Genomic DNA, 14,387 nt, shown 5'->3' on the forward strand with positions numbered 1-14,387 from the left:
CCGACGGGCCGGCGCCCCCCACCGGGGTGCCGGGCGTGCTGGACCGCCGCGCCCCCGCCGCGCTGCGCACGCCCAGGTGAGCGCCCTCCGCGGGGGAGCGCCGTCCGAGCTCCGGGCGGCGGGGTCCCAGCGCGCGGCTGCGCCCCCAAACCCGGGCCGTGCCCCGCCCCACTCTCCCGCCCTCCACCCACTTGCTGCAGCCCTTTCCAATCTGCCGAGCGCCCAAGACCCCCAGTTCGTCTGCTCCGACCGGCTGTAGCCCATGCCCCTTGACCTCACTCTCACCTTCTCCACGCCTGTCTCTGCCCCATCTCCGGCCTGGCTGCACAGTGCCGGGGTTTACTCCGAGGTCCCCGCCCGCTGCCCTCGGGCCGCCTCACCTGCTGTGCACTGCGGCCCGGTGTGAAATCTTGCCCGCCTGGGCTATGGGACCGGGCTCGCCCCGTGCGGCCCCGTGGCTCTTTGGGCGGGGAAGCGGATTCCTGGGTGTATATGCAGCCCACCTGGAGTGTTCACTTCCCCGCGCCTTTCTAGAGCCAGAAGTGCAAGTGAGAGAAGTGAGGTGCCTCTTTCCTTGCACCTGTGGTTCCCCCGACCCTCCGCTGCCTGCCAGCTTGCCTTCAGGGGCGTGGGGAGGAGCTGCCAGGGAAGGAGGTGGGCTCTCCCTGCCGGTGTGTGCAGGTAGAACAAAGGCCCTGTACGACCTGGGGCTGGGGGCGGGGAGGAGGCGCAGAACCCTTCCGGGTACAAGCTTCCCTTGAAAAAGGAACAAAAGGCTGATGGGGGGCTGCCTTTCCTAGGAACCCACCAACCGGGTTGGGGGTAGCTGAGCTCAGGGGCATCTGTGCAACCAAACACCTTCCCTGCAGGTCCCTGAATGCTCCCCATGTCTGTGGGGACTGGGGGGCACAGGAACAACTTGTGTGCGGGCACCCGCATGGGAAGGAGTGCTGGGGAGCACTTTGTAGTAGAACCCAAGGCAGTGCTGGGTTTCCGGCAGTTAAAGTTGGGGTTATTTCCTCCTGTTCTGGTTGGTGCCCACTCATCCTGCAGGGATGCCCCTTTGGGGCCATTTCCCCAGACATCTGGGATGGGAAATGGCCCCAAAGGGGCATCCCTGCGGGTGAGGTCTTCTTGCCTGTTTTTCTTCCATATTTGCTTTGGGATTGAATTTGCACACAAGCTGGGGGTGGGGGGGTGAATCTGTGTCTGATGTAGGTGTGTTCCTTGGCACTCTTGGGTCAGGAAGGTGTAGTCTTACGGGCATGCTTGGGGGATCCTGGAGGGTCCAGTCAGCTTGGAGCTGAGCGTAGTCCACGGTTCTGCTCCCCTGCACAGCCCTCAGTTCTTCTTTCCCATGGTCTTTTTCAGACTGTCAGGAAATTGGGGCACTAGAATTGGAGGGCAGGGGAGTCTTTCCCCTGTAATTTGGCTGTGTGCACACAGCAGCTCCCAACCTAAGAGGTGATTTTCTGGGTCCCTGTAGGCCATGTAACAAACTTGGCGATTACCAAGCTGCCTGTCCAGGGCCCTTGAAGCTTCCTCCCCAGCCCTAGGTCTGCTCTGCCCAGATGCACATTCTCGGTGCAAGACCCCACCGCCCACCCCCACCACGGTCCAGCCCTGCTAGACTGAGCTAGGCCTGGGCCCTCAGCCACCCACCTACCCGCTGCCCTTCTTCCAACCAGAGCCCTAGGCTCCTGAAGCTGGGAGCTGGGCACTGGGTGCTGAAAAACCCCAACAGGCCCAAGTGCTCCCCTCCCTGCCTTCAGGGGGTGAGGGGTGGAGGAGTGGACACCGTCCTGTCTACCAGACTGCACTAGTGCAGGAGAGCCCCAGAGCGTAGAGTGTGCAGAACCTACACACAGGCTGCCAAGAGGCCGGAGCCTTTGAAACAGGCTTGCCCAGCAAAGGTGCCCTCAGCTTCAGGTTGCAACCAGGTCACTCTCCCTGCAATCCTGCCTCCCTGTGGGTCCCCAGAATGAAGGGCCACTGGCCTCCCTCCTCCAGCATTTGTCCACGAGAACAAATGTCCTCACAGCCAGGAGTGAGAGGTCCAGATGAGGCACACCAAGTGCTGCAGGAGGGAGGCCCTGGCGCCCCTGCCAGGCAAGGTGTGTGGGACAAGAAGGAGATGCCATGGGGGTCAAGTGGGCGCCTCTTGCCGCAGTGGGCAGCTGGCCCTAGGCTTCGAAGGTGCTAGCTCAGCAGCATGCAGGCGATGGGTGGGAGCCTTCCGGGGCCCTAGGAGACCCCCTCTGCCACCCACTCTGGGAGTGGGCTGTGCCACCAGGCAGGTGACAGCACCCAGCCCTCTGAGTCACTCTCCCCCTCCACTCCAGTTGTTTTTTGTTCCAGGCACTAGGTAGATTGCTTTTTTAATGCACTTCCTCGGGAGGCCAAGGTAATCTTGGCTTTGTGTGTTTATAGCCCACCTACACTGAGATTCACCTGTTGAAGGCTCCCCCAGGCTGGGCCTGGGGCTGGGCTATGGAGCCATGGAGGTCTGGATGCACTTCTCCCACCAGTGGCTATGCACAGCCCTGGCACTGGGGGTGCCTGGTGTTGAGTGGTGCATGGTGTCAGGAGCTCAGATGTCACCCTCACCTCCCTGCTGTGTTTTCACTCACCCTCTGTCCAGCAGGGCTGGTCCCGCCCTCCCTGGGACCCTGTGGGTGCTGGAGCAAACACCTGGCTGCCAAACTGAGAAGGGGGTGGGTCTGACTATGCATAGGGTCCTGACAGGCTCTCTGGGGGCTGGTACCCTATCTTTCTCTTCTCTCTGTCCCCAGAGCCAAACATACTGTGGGGCTTGGATAAATGCCTCTCTGCCCCAAGGCATGCTCTGGGACCTCTCCACCAAGCCCTCCCCACCTCCCAATCAGTATCTGCTGTATCTGGGGCCTGCGGTGCAGTGGGAGTGGGGCTTTTCCCAGATACCAGCCTCCCCATTGCATGGCATCAGCCTGGGCTGCTCTGATCTGGACATACATTCAGGTGACACACAGAGATGGACAGGTTTTTTGTTTTTGTTTTTGTTGTTTTTTGTTTTTTGGGTTTTTTTTAATTTTATTTTGTCGATATACAATGTGGTTGATTATTATGGCCCATTAGAGATGGACAGGTTTTTAACACCTGTCTAGAGTATGGTTTGGAGCTCCTTGCAGCTGTTAGTGTTTTCTTGACTTGGTAGACAGGAACAGATGTGCGAGTAGAGAATTGTCAGGTCCTTTGTCCTATGTCCACTGTGAGGGCTGTGTTGCCTCCCGCCATCTGCCAGGGAGCTTGTGAGACTGCCCAGGAAGGACGGTTTGCTGGCTGGCCTTGGAGATGTGTGGCTGCCCACAGGCAGCAGCCAGGTGGCTGACCATTACCAAGGGCTACTTTGGATAGAGTGTCTCAGCCCCCCCACACTCTAGTGTCACCTCAGAGAGTTCAGATGGTGCTCCTGGAGCCCAAACGTCTCTCCTTCCCCTTCCTGTCTGCCCGAAGGCAACACAAAAAAGAAACATGGTCAGGGTTTTACCTGGGCAGCCCCAGAAATGTCCCTGAAGTTGTGTAGACTTCATTTGGGGCCCAAGTGTGTCTTCTGGGCCATCTCGGCCAAGGTCCTAGGCTCAGCCTGCATCCTCCCTGCAGCAGAAGCCCTTGGAGCCCTCGTGGGGACATGGTCAGGGTTTTACCTGGGCAGCCCCAGAAATGTCCCTGAAGTTGTGTAGACTTCATTTGGGGCCCAAGTGTGTCTTCTGGGCCATCTCAGCCAAGGTCCTAGGCTCAGCCTGCATCCTCCCTGCAGCAGAAGCCCTTGGAGCCCTCGTGGGCCCCCAGCATCTGTGACATTGGCCTGCAAAGATGGCGCTTCCCTGCAGGAGGTATGGAACCACTCTCACCGGTGGTGTGTACCCTCTCAGCGCCTGCAGCTTCATCTTTGACCATGTCCCCCCACCCCCCGCCGCCCTTCCATCATCCTGAAGTCTTCTCAGCTTCCAGAAATCTGCCCGGTACCCTCAGCTGAGCCTATGCCCAACGTGCCCTCCCCCACTGTTCTGCCAACTCCTCCTCTCCCTTTAGTCTCCACTCCGATGCCCCTTCCTCCAGGAAGCCTTTCCCTGGCTTCCTGTTCCTAGGCTTCCCTGTTGCCATAGACACCCTTGACCGCTCTTCCATCTGCCACGCCGGCATGTCCATGGTGCATTGGCACTGGCTATGGTCTGATGCCTAGTGCTGGCACCAATGAGAACATTTTACTCCTGGTCCCACACCTTCTCCAGGATCTGGCTTCTGTCCCACCTTTCCCCATGAGCCAGGTTCTAGGAGTTGGCCTTGAGTGCTGTGCCATTCCCTGGGAACCTCCAGGGCTCCTCAGTGGGCCACATCAGGTGGGGGGCAGGCTTAGACTGGAGCATTTCTGTGACTACTGTTTCTGTGGCATTTGGAAATTTCTAGCTTGGCTTCATTATCACTTTCTTCTCTGAGACCAAGGGACAAAATCCACATTCACTGCGATGGGAACAGATGTCACTCAGAGTATGTGACTGTGGCCAATGAACAGGACCTGGGGACCTGGAGGGAGTATCACCATGGCCTAGAGAGAAGTTTGGTTGAGATAAGAAGGGAATCTAAGGTCAAGATGTTTGGAATTAGATTTTCACTAAAAACAAAAAGTTGAAAACTACTTTTGAGCAGACACATGAGAAGGTAGACTTAAACGTGGTTTACTAACAGGTGATCCAAGATGGTTCTCCAGCTATGAGGTCATCTCTGCTCCATCTAGGGCACCAGAGGCCGTGCCAGACGGGGGCTTCCTGCCCTCCTGGGCACTTCATGTTAAAACCGGGGCAATGCAAAGCTGCGTTGGGCCGCTGTGCTGTGGCGGGGCTGGCTCTGCTCTGCAAGTCTTGTCTGCTCTGGGGTTAGAGAGCCTTTTCCCAGTGGGGGCAGCACCCCCACCCCCCACCCCACCCCCGTCCATCATTGTGGAGTCAACCTGGGTTTCTTTCTCAGTGGGGAGTCTGAGAGGTTCGGTTGCCAAGCTAGGGAAGTGGCAGGCAGTCAGTGACTACATTGGGTCTAGAGTCCCCTGGTGTCCGGAAGGGAGGTAAGAGAAAGGGGCTTTATGGTCAATAAGGGACCTTGAGTCTTTTTTTTTTTTTCCTTATCTCCCCCCATTTTTTCTTATTATAATGATTGTGGTAGATGAGTGGGAAGAAACTATGAGGGAGGAAAGAAAACTCGTCCTGTTCCCCCATGCATAGTTGTTCTGCTATAATTGAAACCATAGTATAAATTACACTGTAAATGTTGTACTGTGTCATTAAAAACTTATTGTTTTCGTGGCTGCAGATGCTCTCAGTCTGGGTGCACCATCGTAGTCTGTCATTGAACATGCAGGTTTCCAGTTTTGTTTCTGTAAGGAATGCTACCATCAGGGGACATCCTTGTATGTAAATATTTTGCATAGCTCTGATTTCCTTTGGAAATTCTTAGGAGTGGAACTTCTGAGTTGAACAGTCTAAATGCTTTAATGCTCTCCATATACATGTTCATTGCTTTCCAGAAAGTCTGCACTTTATATATGTTCCTACCTGTGGTATTTGAGTGCCCATCTCAGTGTCACTCTTATTGGTATTGAATATTATTGTTTTAAAATAGTTTATTTTCTCAAATCAGCAAAAAGTACCAACCTTGTGGATTTTAGTGCAAAGCCCTGCCCCACTAAAGTGCCTAATTACTTTGGAGGGATGGGGAGCAACTGCACCCTAGTCACCCCAAATGTTTCTTCACCTGCTCAGAAGGGTGGAAGGGTCTGGAGTCTGAAGGAGGGAGGCAACAGGCTGTGGGGACAAACAGCTCTTGTCCCCCGAGTGCTCAGCAGGTGCCTGGAATGGGTCTGTGCAAGACAGGCGGATGAGGATTGGCCCCATTTTCCACACAAGGAAGTCAAGGCCCAGAAAAGTTGGAGAGCTTGTCAGAGTCCCTCAGCCAGGAAGGCCAGGAGCTGGCATTTGGACGTCTGTCTATCCTGAAGCCTCTGTGCCTCACCCAGCCCTCTATGGTGCCCCCTGCCCCAAGTGGGGAAGATGCCCAAGGAGAGAAGGGCAGCATTGAGTCAGACCAGCCAGATTCAGTACGTGTGGTCCTCCGAGACCTGGGCAGACACGGGCAATGAACCATGCAGCCCTGCAGCACTGGGCTTACTGGAAAACATCTGGCAGCCTTCACCCAGGTAGCGGCAGGACACGCATCCGTCTGCATCCTCTTGGCTCTGAAAAGGCAGCTCCAGCAAGGCTTGCGATAGTCCCCACTGCTGGCAGCAGAGACCGTCTGTGGCGGCACTTGGCAGCTCCTAGCCCAGCCTGGCCAGTGCCTTCCACCACTTCCCCTGGGATTGGATTGCTCTCGGGTGATCCTCAGGGTCTGGAGCCACCCTGGGAGGTCTCTGCCGCCGTCCCCTTTCTCTGCCCGGGTGGGTAATGGAGGGGAGGAGGTGGGAAGCCAGGGGCTCTCTCCACTTCTCAGCCTCCCTCTTGGGTGCTGTGGCTGTCCCATTTGGTGTCTCATGGGACAGTTCCCCTTGTGAAAGATTGCAGGGTGTTTGCGGGACAGTCTTCGACCAGCACAGAGGCAGCTGTGCAGCCCAGGAGCTGGGCTGGGTCACCTGGGTCTGAAGAGGGAGGAGCAGGAGCAGCTTACTTCCGGGAGGACTCGCTGAGCGGGGTGTGGGGAGTTAGTCAGAAGACGCCCCAAGCTGGAGGATGGCATAACTCAGGCTGGGAAGTCGGGAAGGGGCGTGAGTCTTCTCTGCCGAGAGGTTTTGCAGCGCTTGTTCCTGCCGCTGGATGCTCCTCGGTGGCCTGCTGTTCTTTTCCCTGAGCCCCAGACCATGGCCCCACTTGCCAGCACCCACGGCAAGGGGATGTGTGTTTGCAAAAAGGCTTTTATCTCCTAAGACTCCTGTTCTTGGCTTTTCAGGAATTCAGTTGGCTCTTTCTCTTCCCATTAAGATTTTGTTGTCTGTTCTGCTCTTTATGTTTGGTTGGGTTGGGTTGGGGTGGGGGGGGTGGTAAATGATGCCAAAAAAAAAGTCCCAAGGCCCAGTGACAGGGTGGCAGCAGGGGGTATGGCCTGCGGCATCCGAAGGCATGGAGAAGCCTCCCACATGCACAGGGTTTTGTGGGAGAATAGGAGTTTAGACAAGAAGCAGCATTCTGGGACCATAGTTGGGTTTCGGACACATCATCTGAGACCCACAGCCTGTCACAGGGACAAATGGCAGCAAGAGAGGGCAGTGGAGAGGGGCAGACAGAGGCCCGGGTGTGGCATCTGGTCTGCCTCTGAATGCAGGCCTGTCACTTTCTCACTGTGGGACTTGTGACCTAATCTCTTTCTTCCCCCCTTCCTGGTGTGGGCTCGTCCCAAGTCCCCAGCTTACAGGGGCTGTCATTTTGGAAAAACGTGGCATACTCACACACAGGAGAGAGTTGAAGTGCTGATCCCAGACCACCGACCCAGGGTGGACACTGTCAGTGGATGTCACGGTTGGCCAGGCGGGTGGAGAGAGGAGGCTGTCCAGGCATTGGAGACCCCCCACGCCCTACCCCAGCCTTGGCGTGCGGCTGGGGTCTGTTTTCCTCGAGCAGGGAGCAGAAACCAGCCAGGGCAGCCTTCTCCCCACTGCCACCAGCTGCCTGAGGGAGCCCTTCCCAGGCTGGCTCCTGGCCAGCTCTGTGGGTTCTGAGAGCTTTGCTGAGGATGTGCAGCCCCCAGGCCAGCCAGTGGCCTTTTCCTTCAGCATCGCCTGCTTGTACTTCTGTCCACCTCTATGGTGTCTGGACTGTTTGCAGGCCTGACCCCCACCCCTGACCATTGGTTCATTCATTTATTCACTCAGCCATGCACCCCAGGTCTGGGTCCCCACTCTCCCAGGGCAGGGAGTGACACACCCCAAGTTCCACAAGGCCACCTCGGGAGCTCTGGATTCCTCTCTGTGTAGACAGGGCTCTGAGGCTCCAGTGGCAGGCCAGGAACACACAGGGACTCGCCTGCCTGCTCAGGCCCTTGGGGGGGGTGTCAAGAGGGGTTCCTGAGGAAGAGAAAGGACTCCCCTGAGCATCCTCTCCTACCTTGTGGCTGGAGACCGTGAGTCACGTGGGCCCAGGTAAACATCCGTCTGAGCTTCAGTTTCCCCATCACTAAAATGGGGGTGTCAGTCTGCCATTTGGTTCTGTAGAGGAATCGGTGACCTATAACCCATGACTTCCTGTGACCTCATGGTCCCTCCAGCCCTGGCTTGTGTCCATGTCTCGTGGGAGCCATGGCTACTCGTAACCCCTTAGAATTCTGCAATACAGTGGTAGGGCCCACTTCCTCATCTGGAAAGCAGCTGTCAGCAGCTGTCCACAGCTTGCTGGTGAGGCCGGCTGCGGTGGCAGGGCTTCGGGCTCGGGGCCGCACGTCTGGCCTGTGTTTGAGGACCACAGGAGAGCAGACAGCTGCCTTGCATTGTTTACATGTGCAATGTTAAAATACCCAACAGGAGGGACATCAGAGCAAATCCATAATTGTTGGAAAGATAGTAACTGGGGAGATTAAAACTCCGGAGTTAATTGTTTACAAAGCTGTAGAGTCCGTGGAGGTCAGTGGCTGTGGGTGACCCAACTCTGTTGTTCATGGGCAGGAGTTGGGAGCCCATTATCTCCCCTTGCTAGGGGAGCAATTGCCCCACAGGGCCTCTGCAGGGATATGACACAGGAGACTTGTGGTGTCTTCACCTCTCTTCCCACCCACCACAGGCTGAGCTGGCCACAGGTGACGGCCCCGTGCACCCCGACTCCCTCTGCCACCCCTACCACCATTGTCCTGCATTCCCTGTGTTTTCTGTGCCCACTTTATACTTTGCTGCAGATGCACATATACCTTAAATCATACACAGCGCCGTCCGGACGTACAAACTTTGTAGAACCTGCATCATGCTGTTCTTAACCTGCAGCTTGCTGCTTCTCTCGGCCTTGTTCTTGAGGTCCATCCGTGCCGGTCCATAAGATGCATGTTTAATTCATTGACTGACAGATGTAACATTGGGGTTGTCTGGACACGGCTCCTTTCCCCTCTGCTTTGTTCTTAGCGCAGCGTGAGGGCTGTTTGGCTTTGGCTATGACAGTCCGAGAGTGGTGACTGTGCTGGCACACAGCCCTTTGTGTCCCTAGGAGTGGGTCAGAGGGGGGTCTATCCTAGTCCAGAGTGGTTTCTCCACCCCCATCATTGTGCCTGAGGGTCCCCCACTGTTTGGCCTGGCACACTTTGTCATTCTTGCAAGGCCAGCAGCTGTGAAGTGGGACCGCCGTGGTCTTAGTGCACATTTCCCTGGTGACCGGTGAGATGGGCATCTTATTATGTGTTTATTGACTGACAACGCCATGTGTACGTGCAGGGAACGGGGGTGCCTGCTAACCTCTGAACCCCTCTGGCACCCTGCTGCTGGTGGGGGTCAGCCAGAGGCCCAGAAAGCTGAGTGGGTAGACAGATGGCCAGCTAACCAGCCATCCTCCTTGCAGCATGGACGCTCCCCGGGTTCCTTGGATGTCCTCAGCAGTGCCCATGGTGGCACCTGCATGAACTAAGCCCAGGAAAGCCAGAAAAGGAGGGAGGTCCTCCTGCCGGGGCCATCTCATAGACATTGGTCCCATTTATTGGGTTCCCTGTGAGATGGGATTGGAAGAAAGGATCCTGCAGCTGAAACCAGCACCTGGAACCCACTGTTCTGAAGTCATGGGATCCTCTTTTCCCTCCCAGTGGAAATCCGGGTGGGCCTGTGTCACCCCCCAACCTGGCCAAGGGGCTAGACGCCCACTCCCTGTGCCCCAGTCTGCCCTGTGACAGTGATGACACTGCCTGTCTGTGCCCTGCTGTCAGACCCCAGCCGCCCTTGGCACCCTCTGCTGCTACAGCCACACTGCAGGGCTCCCCCTGCATGGCACTGCTTTGTGGATGAATCTTCTGGCACCCCCACACACACCAGGAGAGGAGCATTGGGGGTCGCAGCTCTCTTTCATCCCAGCCTTGCCGTGTCCCCCACCCAACTTGGCCCCAGCCCCACATTTTCAGCATCTGCTCCAAGACCACCCCTGCTGCCCCACCCCACTGGCTTGGGATGAGTAACTAGGAATGGCCTCATAATTCACTGCCCATCTTAGAGTTAGAAAGCTCTTGCCACCACAGGGTTTATAGGGCCCCAGGAACAAACGTGGGCACGAGTTTGCAGCCTGTAGTGGCAGGGGGAGCATCTCCCCTCTGAGTTATGAGCTTTCACGATTCACATGTAAATATTTATCTCTCCAGAGCTTTGGTGTCCTTGGGAAATAGGTACCAGCAAGCACTGAGGTTTTGTGTTTGCGTCACCATGGCAAGAGGAGGGATGGGGATGTCCTCTTGGAGCAATGAGTCTGGGGGTGTGGGGCAGTGCGTTCTCTGGAACCCTCGTCAGGGAAAGCTTCTGCAACAGCATGACCAAGACTTCCAGTCAGAGAGGGAGGGTTGGGGAGACGCTGTCGCAGGGGCACTGCTCTGAACCGAGGCAGCAGCATCCCCGCCCCAGGGGTACAGTCTAGGAACAGAGAATGGAGGTGACCAACTACCACCTTTGCTCAGTGCCAGGCCGCCCTCATTCATGCCTCACTGGCAGGAGCCCCATTTTGCAAATGAGTAAACGGAGGCTCAGAGAGCCTAGAGAGTCACACACAGGCTTGGGGCTCCAGGCTTTCCCCTTAACCCTTCCACAGTGACAAGGAGCGGGTGGGTCTCATCTAGAAGGGAGGACCCAGAAGTTAGCCAGGGCGTAGGGTTTATGCCCGCCACACTGCCTGCTTGTGGCAGAGGGGAACTAGGTTGCTCCATGGACAGGCTTGCCCGAGAGCTCAGGACACTGTAGGGGTCCAGGGGGAGGTCCCCAAGTGGCCAGCAGCCCACCCTCCTCAGTGTCTGGCTAAATGAGTAGCTGCCTGGCCGGAAACAGCCGACTCATTAGGCCTGACATGTCAGCTCCCCTGAGAGGATCAAGGGCAGGTGGATCAGGGGGAGGCAGAGCAGATGGCCTCCCAGGGGACTGTGGAGGTTTCTGATGTCACCTGTGAGGACAGGCCCTGTCCTGCACGAAGCTGGGGAGAGGGTGAGCTACAGGATGAGAGTGGGTTCCAGCTCCGCCTGGAGAACAAAGGCCTCTGCCAGCCAGGCTCACACCCTGCCACAGCTCCTTCCTCCTGCCCAGCCTGCTGCAGGCCCCAGGGCTCTGGTTGGAGGGGCTCCTTTCACATCTCTCTTCCCTCGTGGCAGGCAGGCAGGCAGCGAGCAGGTCTGGGTGGCTGGCTGGCTTTGCTCATGCAAGTCCGCACAGAGGGCTGCTTGTTGCCTGCCTTCTGAACCCTGCAAAAGTTCCGGCCTCCCACGTCACCGCACGGGCCGATCAGAAAGCCGAGTCCTATAAGGAGAGGTTTGTTCCTTGGCTTTCCTGGAAGCTGGGCTGGCAACACGCCCAGCAGAAAACATCATTTTTATGAAGTACAGGGCAGTCAGGTTTCAGCCAATTGTGTAAAAGACAGGTAGTGGGATTGGTGTGGGGCTGCTCTAGGGCAGGAGCAAACCCCGTTCTTACGCACTTGGGGTAAGAGGGGACTCAGGCAGGTGTCAGGCTGGGCTCAGTCAGGGGCATGGAATGCAGGTCAGGCCAGGAGAGGATGGAGAACCCTAGAATAGGAGAGCTTTGGAGGCCCGGCAGCCTGGGCATCATCTTCTGGCTGGGTCTGCAGTACAGGCCTTTCTTGCCTCATGGATCCCTCGCTTTGCCCATCAGATGCACAGAATACTTGAGAGACAGTCTGTGTGGCCAGGGCTCAGGCTCTCTCACACCACAGCACCTGTCAGGAGGGCCAGTTTCCACCAGCAGCAGAGTGACTTTTGCCTGGCAGGGGCTGCCAGACCCCACATGGCTGGGGAGATGGCCCTTACTTGGTGCAGCACTAAAATGTGACTGGCTGAGCAGAACCCTCCAATCCCTGCTGCCCACCATGCCCACCCTCAGTCTCCGTGCCCTCCCCCTGGGCCCTGCTGTCACCAGTCTCTCTGTCCCCTGCTGGCCAAGCCAGAGGTAGCCTGAGGAGGAGCCAGGCATGGAGGGGTATTCCCGGGTCACAGATGAGATTGGCTTAGCACGGCCCTCACAGTGTGTGGCAGACAGCAGATAGGGCGGAGTCACTGCCAGCCCAGCTGGCCTCCTGCACAGCATTAACCCTGTCCATTCAGTACATCACGTGAGCTATTCCAGGTCATCAGGAAAGCCCTGGGGCCCTGGTTTAGTGAGTTATCCCAGAGTCAGGGAGTGACGTCCTGCTGGTGTGTGTGGGTTCTCCATCACCCACTCCCTCGAGCCCACCCCAGCACTCTGCCACACCTGCGCCACGAGGTCAGCTGGCGCAGGAGCCTGAAGCCATCCCTGCCTCAGGAGAGGGTATCCACTCAGTATTGAGAGATGCCCAGGTACATCGGTGTAGGATCCCTAACTGACCCAGTGAGCCAACTCAGAGCGGCTGCCACATTCAGCACTGCTGCAAGTGCTCTGCCCAGACACAGCCATCCCCATCATGGTCCTCTGGTATATAAGTGCTGCCACATCTTCCCAGTTGCAGGTGGGAAAACCACACTCAGAGGTGAGGTACATGCTCAAGGTCACAAGCTGGTCAGTGGCAAAGTAGGATTCAGGCCAGCCACCTGACTGCAGCATCAGTGTCACTGCTGCTGTGCTGGGCTCTACTGTGAGAAACCCACCAGGTAAATGTCACCAGCCAGATGGGCAGGGCCAGAGTTTACACTGGCCAATCCCAGGGTCTTTCTAGAGTCCCGTGCTAACGTGCATTAACAAGGCAGCCCCCGAGGGACTCCAGGGCTTTGCCGTCTATAGCAGGTCCTGTTTCCTCCTTTTGCTCCTTACCCAAAGGTTGGCAACTCAGCCCATTCAGTGCTTGATATACACGCACTTGGAACGACAGTGGTCCCTGTCCTGAGGGGCTCATGGCCCTCCTCTCGTCACGCCTGTCCATGTACATCTCTGTCCCCATGGGGCACCCAGTCCAGGAAAGACCAAGCTTCTAAAGGCTCAGGCATACTTCATGAGGATGGGAACGGCTGGTGGTGGCCCCGACAGGTAGCTGTATTAGGGTTCTCTAGAGAACCCAATAAGAAACAGAACCTATAAGATGGATGGATGGATGAGAAAGGATTTATACTGGGAATTGGCTCACTCAGTTATGGAGACTGAAACATCCCACAGTATGCCATCTGCCAGCTGGTGAACCGGTGAAGCCAGTGGTGTGGCTCAGTCCAAATCCCAAGGCCTGAGAGTCAGGGGAGCCGATGGGCGACTCAGTCCAATGCTGAAGGTTGAGAACCTGGAGTTGTGATGTCCGAGGGCAGGAGAAGATGGGTGTTCCAGCTCAGAAGAGAGCGAGATCACCTTTCCTCTGCTTTTCTGTTCTGTTCAGGCCCCCGGCTGATTGGAAAGTGCCTGTGCACATTGAGTAAGTGGGTCCTTGTTCAGTCCACTGATTCCAGTGCCAGTCTCTTCTAGAAAGAGACCCTCACAGACACACCCAGAAATAATGCTTTACCAGCTTTCTGGGTATCCCTTCACCCTGTCCAGTTGACATCTAAGATTAGCCATTGCAATAGTCTTTGAGCTAGGACCTGAGCCATAAGCAGTGCCGGGCACTCAAGTTGGTCACCCAGTGTGGTGGCAGCATTCTCCAAAGGGAGCCTTGGTCACTTACTTTTAGGCGACCGCCTGATGGCCTCTTTAGCAGGCAGGCTGAGCATCACAAAGCAGGAAGAGTTGGCAGGGTGGTCAGCAGGTGGTGGATGCCCACCTGATGGCCAACTGGCCAGGTGTGGACCCCCAGTGTATACAGAAGCACCCAGGCCCCCCCAGCAGGGGAGAGTGTACAAGGTGGACTTGGGGCCAGTGGTATTTGTGTGTGTCACCTTCAAGGTCTCTTCCTACTTGCACTAGATGGCAAGGTGGCCTGAGCAGGCAGAGCAGGCAGAGCCATACCGAGGGACGGGCCCAGCAGAGCCCGCCCCTGCCTGCGATTGCGTGTCAGGGAAAGGAAACCCAGTAAGAGAGCTCCCACACACGTACACACACATACACATGCACAGACACAGACACACACTCACGGGTGCTGCCAGTGGTGCCTTCAGCCTCGAGGTCAGCTTCTGTGAACCCGAGGTCCCACAGCTCAGCAGCCGGTCAGTTAGTCATGGGGCCGGGCTGGGGCATCCTCCCCTTGCTCCACCTTTCTGAGGCCCTGCAAGGTGGCAGCACCAGCTGGGTCCCTGGTGTT

The 14,387-nt window shown here is 56.9% G+C and overlaps 1 protein-coding gene across 1 annotated transcript in view; it reads left to right on the forward strand.

The window, feature by feature from the left end:
* The window catches only part of LOC103596783 (heparan-sulfate 6-O-sulfotransferase 1), a 54,722-nt gene that overhangs the window by 1,445 nt on the left and 38,890 nt on the right, over positions 1-14,387 (forward strand). Inside the window, exon 2 of the mRNA XM_008580492.1 lies at positions 27-76. Coding sequence (XP_008578714.1) covers positions 27-76 — 50 coding nt within the window. The remainder of the gene's footprint in view (positions 1-26; positions 77-14,387) is intronic.

This window comes from Galeopterus variegatus, unplaced genomic scaffold (assembly GCF_000696425.1).
Source record: "Galeopterus variegatus unplaced genomic scaffold, G_variegatus-3.0.2 Scaffold2110, whole genome shotgun sequence".
In the NCBI taxonomy this organism is placed as follows: domain Eukaryota; kingdom Metazoa; phylum Chordata; class Mammalia; order Dermoptera; family Cynocephalidae; genus Galeopterus; species Galeopterus variegatus.